Consider the following 11,605-nt stretch of genomic DNA (forward strand, 5'->3'; position numbering starts at 1 on the left):
TGAAATAAATTTGGGAAATGAAAAAACATTGAGACATGAGGAATTCAGAAGATAAGAATTTGGTAGAACACAAAGATTGGATGCACCTTCTCCATTGTAAACGATTTTGATCCATGTCATTCAGGGTCTCTAACCATCGATTGCTATCATCTCGCGGATCCCAACCAGGTAGTCTACACCTACCAACATGGCTCAGTCCACTTGTCAGTGACTTCATGGATTTGTGCCACGTTTTGGTCTGGCCGCCCCTAGCTTTCTTCCAACCTACTCGTACACCATAAAACATCGCACGTCGGTGGTTGGGCATACGTAACACATGTCCTAGCTATCTCAGCTGGTGAAGTTTTACTACTTCATCAATCGATTTGCCATCCTTACCTAGTACCGGTTTCCTAACAACTGCATTACTTACCCGGTGGTCCCAGGATATACGAGCAATGCGTCGAAGACACCTATGACCGAATACTAGCAGCCTACGAATATCCTTTACTCTTATCGACCATGTTTCACAGCCATGAAGTAGGACGGAACGAACTGCTGCACAGTAAACCCGTCCTTCGGTTTACATAAGTGGTAAATATAGGAATTATTATCAAGTTTTGATTTGATAATTTCGAATAAATTGAGCATTGTGTAAATTGTTATAAATAAATAATATATTTGTAATACCCTGATGGGTAGAAAACTTAGATTTTTTGACGTTTCGTGACTCAATGTAAGCCACTTCTCATTGGGATGTTACAAATATATTATTTATTTATAAGTGGTAAATTTATAGAATCTATTCCTTGATTTATGTACTGCGTTAACCCCCTTGTGTAAGTGTACTTGACGTTGGTTAAGACTAAGAATCATTTTACAGTAGTACTCGAAGGGTGTATATTTAGTTCGATAATCTTCTAAAGAATCATTTTAACTCATTGGTGGTGAATTAAAGTAAGTCTGTTAATTATTTTTGTGACTACAATAATTACAACACAGTGATAACTTCTCGGAATGTTTTTAGTGAAGCCTCGACACTATTGATAAAGGATAAAACTCATTGTAACCGGATTCGAGTTGTTACTTAGAAACATCATCAATGTGTACAATGCCTTAAACAAAGGGAATCAGTCAGTCATCTACAACGTAGGGCCAGGCACATATGCGCATCGGTTCAAGTTGCCATACCTCATTAGCACAATATGAACACCAAATTCATAGAAGCGGTTACTTCAATGATAGTGTAGTGAACGGTATAAATAGCACATATCACAATAGTAGTATATATAAAATAAGATAGCATATAAGAATATGATACATAGAGAAAGAATTAATTCGTAGAAAAAAAGATTTAAAGTAATTTTAACTTCACGGTTTAAAGGAAGAAAAAGGGTGTATAAACCTACGCCATTGTGACCGATTGTGAGCCATGTCAAGGGAATAGTGACAATGTATCACTTAAAGTCAGCGTAATTTTCTGTATAGCTTTGTTTTGTCACCTTACTTAAACGTATACATTTAATATGAAGTTTTGCCGTTTCATTCTGTATTGTATTTCTATTTGAATTTTGAAAGCTTAATTTCAATACCCACCCAGTTTAAAATATAGTGACAATTTGTGATTCATTGTCCCAAGTTCGTTAAAAGGTTTTCAGCTAAGTTAACTTAATGCTTTTTATTTCCTTAGTGCATTTCAATGAGTTGGCATCAGCCTGGTCTTGATGTTAGTGCGGCTCCTTTACACCAACTTACACCTCATGGTCTGTTATCAAATGAATATCTTTCTGGATTTGATCAGAGTTCTGGTGGTATGGATTCGGAAAACGCACTCTTGACGGAGCAGCGTGCACAGTTGACAGGGAGAGAACTTCAACAGCTTCTTAGTGTTGCTCACCAAAGTTTAGATGAAGCTCAGGAAAGGTATCTAAGCTCATTTCAAGGATCATTTTTTAAACAGTTATAATGTTACAGCAACTTTATTTATAGGATCACTCACTTTAAGCTACTATGAAGAAATTCCTTACATTCAGGAATACTTTATATCTACTATAGTTTAATATTTTTTTTCGTGCTACTATAATATTGTGTTAAACATAATGAAATATTTGGTGATTTGATTTGGCGTCGTCGCCTTATTGACGATCATCACTATACATACATACACCTATCTGGGCTGTAGAATAACTTACACTGTTTTTACTGGGTTCAATCAATTCTTCACTGACAGCTCTGGTTGGACGAACAAAGGCGGTTACACATCCATTTATGACCATACTATTCAGGTTTTCAACGTCTGATTAAACAGACTTGTTTGTATCTGACAGGTAGAATAATTTGATAGAGAAAGTATAGGAGTCTTCATTACAATTAATTGTTCTTCAAATAAGTTTGTAGGTCATCTGTCAGTCAACATAGGACGTGGTACGTATGTACATCTGTTCAAGTTGCCACACCCAATTAGCACGCAGATGAGATTGTCAGACTAAATCCCACAATAGTAGAGGTAGTGAGGTAGTGGTAATAAGAAAGACTAGGTATCGAAGATACTATTCGAGAAGAAAGTATAAATTAGTGAAGTAAAAGTGACGAGGAATTTAGAATCTCAGAAATTGGGGGATGACGAATAATGAATGGACCTGCGCCATCTCAAACGATTTCGAGCCATGTCATTCAAAGTCTAACCATTGGTGACGATAATCACACGGACTCCAATCAGTTAGTCTATACCTATTAACATGGCAAAGTCAAATTGTCAGCGACTTCATGGACTGATGCTATGTTTTGGTTTGGTCGCCCCTAGCTTTCTTCCAGCTTACTCTTACACTAGCAAACATCTCCCATCAAGGTAGGTGGTTGACCGGTACGAGGAGCCTAGATTCCTTATTGATCCTTCTCATCTAGCCCTGCCTGTTGAGTCCAGAACACCAATATCAGTTTCCATTGTATGAATCATATATTTCAGACATACTTGGTTTACATACAAACAAACCAGACCACATCACACTATACCATAAAATAAAAAACAACAGTCGTACGTGATCAAGCAAAAAGGTGGCCGTGAATGTGAGAGACTGTAACTAATAAATTGAAAATAACTTAAGAATAGTAAATCATATAATAGTATTCACTAGGTTAAATAGAGGCTTATAATAAAAGGAATATGAATAGACATATTAGTCTATCAATAGTTTCTAGCTGTCGTCATTCATTTATTATTCGTAAGGATATAACAATTAAATGATTCTTTAACAGCTTGAGTTGTTGAAATACTTTCATATTTTAATTAAACATTATTTCCAAAACAAATACTCTCTACATTTATCTAAAGTTGGTAGTGAAACGCCTTGATAAGTTGTTATAATCGTATTTTTGCTAATAAACGACCCAGCTATTCCTATTGCTTAGTATTCTTATACGATGACACTCAACAAGACCCCAAAATCAGAACACTTTGAACAGGAATGAAATTGTATTCAAAATAATAATGATAAGTGAACAGCAATCACTAGTTTAAATAACGTTCATATATTTATAGTATATACATAAGAAGCTTCTAGATTTTTCTCCAATAATATGCCCGAGCTGATCGGTTTGGAATTAACCAATCAGCGCGCAGCAACACCATCATGCATGAAACATGCTTTAATCCAATCTATGTCCCACTAACATAAGTACAGTTTTTGCAATACTCATAAGGCTACTAAATTAATCTGATAACTATGTTTAATCACTTCCTACTCAACAGAATTGCTTTTATCTGTTAGCAATATAATGTACATTATTTTGTTGTTTAATGAGTAGACACATATTACTTAGTAGATGAAATCATTTATCAACATCAGTTACGGTTCTTTGGATGCATTTTTGTTTTAACTTTAAGCGTGTCTGTGCTAATCAGTACTGAATAACGTTACAACTGTCTGGAACTAGCATTAGAATAATCGGATTATTGCGTGGAGATAAAGATAACTTTCTTTAAATGCGTTGGCCCAATAAAGCATGTTTCTTAAATGAACTTGTTAAAATTAGAGCGTTGTTTTGTTCCATCTTGTACACGAATAAAAAAATAATATAAAACTCAATAGCGACCCATTTAAGCCTTTATGTATTTATTTATTTTAAATGCGAAATTTATTGTTCAGTTCATTTGTAACTTATGATTTTACACACTCACTTGCAAATATCTATTTTTTTGTTTTTAACTCGGTTCGCTCGTTACCTCATATATGTAATATTCATTGATTGTTTGTATTTGTCATCTCTGCTTTGTTGATTTATAGAAAACAGTCATTAAATAGTCATAGATTAAAGCCTGCTCTATACAGTGTGTTCTGTGAAATCAAGGAGAAAACAGGTAGGTTTGCACACAGTTATTACTATATAGTTACGGAATATTTTTTCACGTTTATGACGAAATTTCCTATATATAAAACTGTTAGTCTTTCTGAGAAAGTTCGATGATATACTGAGATGACGAAGTTTATCAAAACTATATATACGACTCTAGTATAGTACATAGTAATGATAAAATCTGGAAGTGGGAAGTGCTAATAGATTTTCGGGTAAGGACACGTAAGTTCATTATCGAGTTCCTAAGCAGCATTTATCATTAGCTCATTATCGAACATTTTCAAAATAAAGAATGTTATGCGTATTCAATTATTTGACCACTGGTCATCGAGTATTGACAAATTATGCAAACCAAACAGGAAGTCATGTTATACGATATACCAGCATTGTATGTTAAATGCAAGTGTTAGCATATCATAATAACCAACTTATTAAATATCATTTCTTAAATTTGCACTATTTTGTGACTTCAGGAAAATGTTATCCTCATCAGATATAGGATTAAAACGAACTAAGTTAAGTCTTTTTTGAACAGAAACTCTTAATATATTGTTCTATATAGTAGACAAAAGTAGCAGCCTATAGTTTTAATGTCACAACCTTTTTGTATTGCTTACTTCTCACAATGATGTATAGCTCTAAGTTTGAGAAACTCAGCTGTTTCTGCTGTAGAAGATGAAGCTAATTCACCAGATCCGCAGCTTCTACGCTTGGATAAAATGTTAGTTGCTGAGGGTGTAACTGGACCTGGTGGTAGTCTGAATAATGATCTAAGTGACGGTCCTGGAGATTTGGGTGGGGGACCCGGTGATTGTAATCAAATTGAACATGCTGATTATCGCGCCAAATTGTCTCAGATTCGCCAGATATATCATGCAGAATTGGAGAAATATAAAAATGTAAGCTTTCTCAGTACTGCTATACTTTTAAGATTATCAATTGCATTTTAATTTATCCTGCGTAAACTAATGATCAACTAAAAATAATTATGATTAGTATGCGAGGTTCCCCTCACATTTGTTCTATTTTCTGATAAGTAATCTTATTAAACATAAATGAAGCTTTTTCTGATGTATCACGAAGTACTGACTGTAGGCACTATCAATTTTCCCCTGAACTATCCTCAACGTGGTTCTTCTGGTCAACAAACCACATATATAAAACAGGACTGGAAAAATACAATGAATAAAAAGCCCATCTTAGACCCAGACACTATATTTTACCTTAGCACTTCACTCCTTTTAATTAGATAAGTGTAAATATGTCTCATGTTCCGTACAAACCTGATAAGCTGTTGCCCTTCGTATCATTCAAGCGTAACCATGTAAAACCAAGTTGGTAGAGATCGATCCTTGTAAAAGATCGTAGTTATGTGTTTATTTTGAGACACCAAGTTTATATTAAATCTCACTAAACACCCTACAATTATTATTGTCATTCTAAGCTATAAATCCGAAAAATTCCTATCATATCAAATCTCTGTTATCTGACATTGAAATCTGTTAGTTTTGAGCGTAAAATAATATCAGAAGGTTAGATAGTAATGCTGATATCATACTAAAATTATCCAGTTTTAAGATTTCAAAAACCTTAATTTGGATCACACTCCCTTTACTGGGACCGAACTGTTATACATTGTGTTCGTCCTAACCAGTGTGCACCTTGACTGAAGACGATGGTAAATAACTTAAAGTAGCTCATATTTCTTCACGTTAAATGTTGATTTTATAAAAAATAGTTACGCCTTACTTATAACTTTTTCATGCTTTTCTCTAACCTACACGAGTTTATATCCTAATTAGCAAATAAGTCGTCCAATAGTTACATTTCAATTTCAACTAGGCTTTCAAGATGATCCTAGATATTTGTCAATAATTTGTGTAGACAGGGCCATGCCAAGTTATCTAGGTGTTTGTGTAATCTGGACTTATTAGGTATTTCCCAGTAATACTAACACCATTGTAGTTTAAGTCGTTCTCTGTAGGTTAGTAAAGGTTGATTTTTTTCTTAAAATAGGATCCAATCTCTTTCAAACGCTTATGGGCTCTGGAACGTTTGACGGTTCTGTGTACATGTTATGTCTGAAGCGGTTTCGAATTCACTTGGTCAGCGAACGGAACAAAGACTTGTGACTAGAGACCAATAAGCTAGCTATTCTGACGCGTCCTAGACCCAGCTAACTAGAGTAAAAAGTCCAAGTTAGAAGTGGGGAAGATATATTCCGTAAGCAGCCAGAAACACAGCAATCACAATAGGAAGAAATCAAGCGTATATATACAGTATAAAATTGTCCTTGGGAAGCATTACAAAATAACACACTAAAAGATACAACGAACCAATAGCGTTTAATATATTTCCAAGTGGAAAATACCACTCGAAGGTGAAAGGAGCGCTTTTGGCGCGAAAACAAAGAAATTCAAATTTTCAAAATAAAATTAAAAAATTAGTCATTTACCAAGTGAGTTCTGAGGATTTATCATCCTCAACAGTACAAACTACTTCAATGTCACTGGTATGAAACAAGACAGCTGTTTAGTGCACCTCGTTTTCGCTCGTTGTGCAACTAGAGTAAAATTTTAATGAAAAGCACCTTCCAAATAATCTAGATATTTCAATTTTAATTTTAATCTTGTCTAGAGAAATAGCAGTAACTTGGTGAATTGTTTCCATATTTTTATTTTGAAATGAAATGACCTATATGTAGTGTGAACTCAATTTTTCTAGTTTGAGTCATGCTGCTTTATTCATTTATAACTTTGGATTGAATATGATTTACAATAAAATCAGTCATTCAAAAGCCTTGCAACACTAAGAATACATTGATAAATCATTGAACAATTGAAACACAACTTATTCGCCCTAGTAGTTTTGTAATATATTCTGCTTTGCATAAAACTTAAGCTTTTAATTTTTTTCCATTCTCTTGTTACCTTTGATGGTAGGCGTGTGATGAATTCACAGGACATGTTATAAATTTATTACGTGAACAAAGTCGTAGTCGACCTATAAGCCCAGCAGAAATTGAACTTATGGTTGGTATAATTCGGAGGAAGTTTCGAGCAATTGAAACACAATTGAAACAAAGTACTTGTGAAGCAGTTATGATATTGCGATCTCGATTTTTGGACGCTAGGTAAGTTTACGGATGGATAATAGGACCTGATGTGTTTTTAATCAATGTCTAAAAAATTAATTGTGGGCATTCCTAACTTTTATTATTTCGAAGGAAAATCCTGGTAGGTGTGGCTTATGCTCCTCCATGAGGGGTAACAGGCGTATATAAGTTTTATTAGATGCGCTTCATAGTTTCCTGTAAATAAGGTTTTATTGTACTAGAAACTTAAAATACTAAACATCAATAGTTAAACTGTTGGGCTAGTATAATCAGAAGATGGGACTCATTAGATTGTATGAATTAAAATAGTGAAAGAGTGGTTTGTTTATAAATTTATGATGTTTTGGTACCTTTGTCAGTTAGTCTTAGCATCTGGTGTTCGTCATAAAGCAATTTTGATTGATGTTCCGCTCTTCAGAGGAATTGGTTTTCAAATTAGACCATTTATTTCCATTTCCTTGTGTCAGGAGTTACGTAATGAAGTATTTGATTAGACGTTTCTGCGCCTAATTGTGCTCTTTTAAAGGTTTCTAGATTGCAGAACGATAGTATTTTCTTTATTGTTTAATCAATGACTATATTACAGTGGTGTGACTAAAAAAACTCATTATTCTGTTGAATATTCTTCCCTTTTAGACGTAAGCGTCGAAATTTCAGTAAAGAAGCTACTGAAGTACTGAATGAGTATTTTTACTCTCATTTGGCTAATCCATATCCTTCAGAAGAAGCAAAAGAAGAATTAGCCAAAAAATGTGGAATAACTGTTTCACAAGTCAGTTTTCTCAGAATTCAAAGTTTGAAGATAATATTTTTCTGAAACTTAGTGAATTAATAAAAATTTTGCTAACCAGTATCGATGACGTTTAGATTTTTTATAATTATGACGTTTCAATCCACTTGATTATCACAAAGTGATAAAAACTAACTGCTTGCATTCTTAATGACTCGAATTTTCGTATTTCTATATTTATTCATTCAACCTTAATTCTTATCAGTAATCTTTAGAATGTCAGTTGATATAATAGATTTTGTAAAGTCATTCCTACATATCCCAAATCTTTTCTGAAATAACATTATTAGGGAAAACCCGCAGTTCATGCTTCTGAACTATGGCTCGGTGGTTGGGAAAGCAACTGACTTTCACCCAATAGGTCCCAAGTGCGAACCTCGTTTAATCCATTTCGGTTTAGACGGTCATCTAGTATCACTAACCTTCACACAAACAGTTTATTTCAAAGCATTAATTTGTACATACTAATACATCTACACTTCAAACATTATTCACATTTTTCATTGGACGTCATCTTTCAAGATAGAAATTAAAGTCAGTTTTCATTGTATTTAAATAACGTGTATCGTCTGGTTTTGTTTCGTAAACTTAAGGTTATATTGTCAGCACAAACCTGTGACTTTGACCTCTAAAACAAGAGTGTACATTTTGCTTGGGGCATACACATTTCTTTTCGATAAATTCTTCTCAAGTTCTACAGTTATATATCCAAATTAATATTCCAAAAAATGGCCAGGTTAAGAGCAAAGTAATTTGGATATGTAATTGTAGAACCTAAAGAGAATTTATGGAAAAGAATATTCTTCGTTCAAATATTAGTCTTTTAATATGATGTGGATCTTTAGACGACTAAAATAATAGTTATGTTAGGGTATGATAAGTTTCGCATTTTTCAAATTAACACAAACAATTTATGAATCATAGCCTTCGTTAATCACATCTTGGTAATTAATCACCGTCAATTCTAAAAAATAAATTTGAACAAGTTATTTAGAATTTTGATCTATCGGTTAAAGTCGTATTCGCACAAAGTTACACTAGTGCAGGTTAACCTGTGATATCATTTTATTTATATTATTGGTAGCATCATCAGAACTCTAAAATTATCAGTTGTTAGTTCCGTTCACTTTCGCTGTTCCGAGTTGATTAGTATGATATGTCATACTTGAATTTCCCCATTTCCATCGTCATTTTGATGATAATTGTATCAAAGACTGATCGGGTATAAAAATTCGCTTGTTAAAATAACAGTTATGAATCCAATTAACCATTGGATTGTTTACCATTTCACAGGTCTCTAATTGGTTTGGAAACAAACGTATTCGGTACAAAAAGAACATTGTAAAGGCTCAAGAGGAAGCAAATATGTATGCTGCGGCAACAGCCGCGGCAGCTGCTGCCGCTGGGTCTGTGGCTTCTGGAACTGGTGGTCCAACATCATCTGATGAAGTTAGCATTTATTTTTGATATTTTGTAATAATTCGTTGCATTCAATTCTTACTTTCCTATTTAGAATTTGGAATAAATCTTTATGGGATTTTCACTTCGAAGCTATGTGCCACGATACAATGCTTCCGAAATTGAGGGACTTTCACGATGGCTACGGGACCTTTATCTCCCACTTTTTTAGTCAGTTAGTGAACTGATGGATTAAGTTAGGAAGTAATCGTTTCGAAAGTTATGGAACTGAATTAATAACAGGGTTTTTGGGTTGTTTATAAATTTTTCAAGTCTGGTGTCACTTTTTAACTGGAAAATATTACTTAAAGGAACTCGTCCATATAGGGGGCATATTAGTTTTCTTATGAATCATCTATATCGCCATCAATAGTTTTTATACGATACCTTAGAGCTTTATCTGTACGTACACTAATTGATGGGCGCAGTGCTACTAATGGACTGTGATTTCGATGATCGCATTCATGTCTGCGCAAACGAATGTATGGCAAAAGGTGACCAGCTTTTCGTCATTTCATTTATCACTAAATTTGCCTGGTTGTTAATTACAAAGGGACTCTAGGAGACATAGTCCTTATTTGTTCACTTAGCCAACACAATGTCTGTAACAACTATTGTCCATCTCGCTTTTTTCATTGATACGGTATGATTCCTCTTTCACAGCCACACAAAGGACTCGTTCTCATCAAATCCAACACCTCTTTAAATTACTCAGTAGGCATTAGATAGTCAGAAATGCTTCATGGATTTTTACACTAAAACCTATATATAACTGTTTCAAACTTAGAATAGTTTGTTTGTATAACATACTGTTGCTTTCTAAGTATTTTGCATAAAGATTTAGTGAATGTGTGTGTAGTTGTTGATAATCTGTCCCCTAATGTCTTAAATGTAGGACAGCTTTTCTAACCATAAGCATCGTGAATGTTGTAGCTTCTCAATTTTAAAAGTAGTGTTTATATATTGCGATAAATAAATGGGTTGGACGTTTTAAACTCAACTATTCACTTAGAATTAATTAAATCTAAACTCCTTTTTCACATAGTGATTTATATCTTATTCATGTATCACTATTTTTGTTTTTCGCTTTATTAGCATTCTGTTGGATATGGTCATCCTGGCTATGAATACGATGATTCTATGAGCCTTCAGAGACCTGTTCCTCAAATGTCCTGTCCACCTGATCATGACACTTGGATGGGTGGAGGAGGAGCTGGAGTTCTTGGACCGGGTAGTTTGGATGAACCTGACTGCAAACGCAGTAAACTTTGAGTACATCTATCCGTATGAGACAAGCTGTTCAAATAACTCCATTCACTATGTTTTACAGCTGATGAATGCGCCTTGAAGTAACTTATTTGATAAGTATATATATATATATATATATATATATATATATATATATATATATGCATTCTCTTCATCTGTCGGTTTATGTTCCATATTTCGTTAGTTCTGTATTCATTTAAAACATGTGTTTTGTAGAGGGAATAATACCGGGGTTTACTCAGTAATCCCATGCAATATATACAAACGGTTATGTGTATTGTTATAGGCTGAATTGGCTCGGCTTTTTCTTGCCTTTTGTTTTATGCCTTTTCCCTGTATTTTATTCTTTAGTATATTTATTTATTGATGTTCGTAAGTTCTCAGTGGTTAAGGCCTGTATCATTTTCGTGGTCCTGTCTTTATGATACAAATATTACGTTCATTGTATTCCCTTTTTCTTGTTGATGATCAAAATGAGTTTGATTTTTTTTGTCGGACATTACACTTGAAACACTAAAATCCTAATAATACTATCTTAAATTGTGTTGTCTCTGTTTTTGTTTTTTGGTCACCTATCCTTATCTCTTTCTCTCTCTCCAGAGGGGATGTGAAAGTGCATCAACCTTCTTTCTGTTTATACT

At 33.9% G+C, this 11,605-nt stretch overlaps 1 protein-coding gene across 1 annotated transcript; it reads left to right on the forward strand.

The window, feature by feature from the left end:
- Positions 1 to 1,678: 1,678 nt before the first annotated feature.
- Positions 1,679 to 11,173, forward strand: Smp_126030 (putative pre-B-cell leukemia transcription factor 1, 2,3, 4 (pbx); the record flags this gene model as incomplete). Its single annotated transcript, XM_018794010.1, has 6 exons — positions 1,679 to 1,902; positions 2,210 to 2,264; positions 7,275 to 7,465; positions 8,084 to 8,219; positions 9,531 to 9,686; positions 10,791 to 11,173. The coding sequence occupies 6 exons, from the start codon at positions 1,679 to 1,681 to the stop codon at positions 10,965 to 10,967; spliced, it is 939 nt and encodes a 312-aa protein (XP_018648465.1). The 3' UTR covers positions 10,968 to 11,173.
- Positions 11,174 to 11,605: the final 432 nt, after the last annotated feature.

This window comes from Schistosoma mansoni, chromosome 1 (assembly GCF_000237925.1).
Source record: "Schistosoma mansoni strain Puerto Rico chromosome 1, complete genome".
Taxonomy (NCBI): domain Eukaryota; kingdom Metazoa; phylum Platyhelminthes; class Trematoda; order Strigeidida; family Schistosomatidae; genus Schistosoma; species Schistosoma mansoni.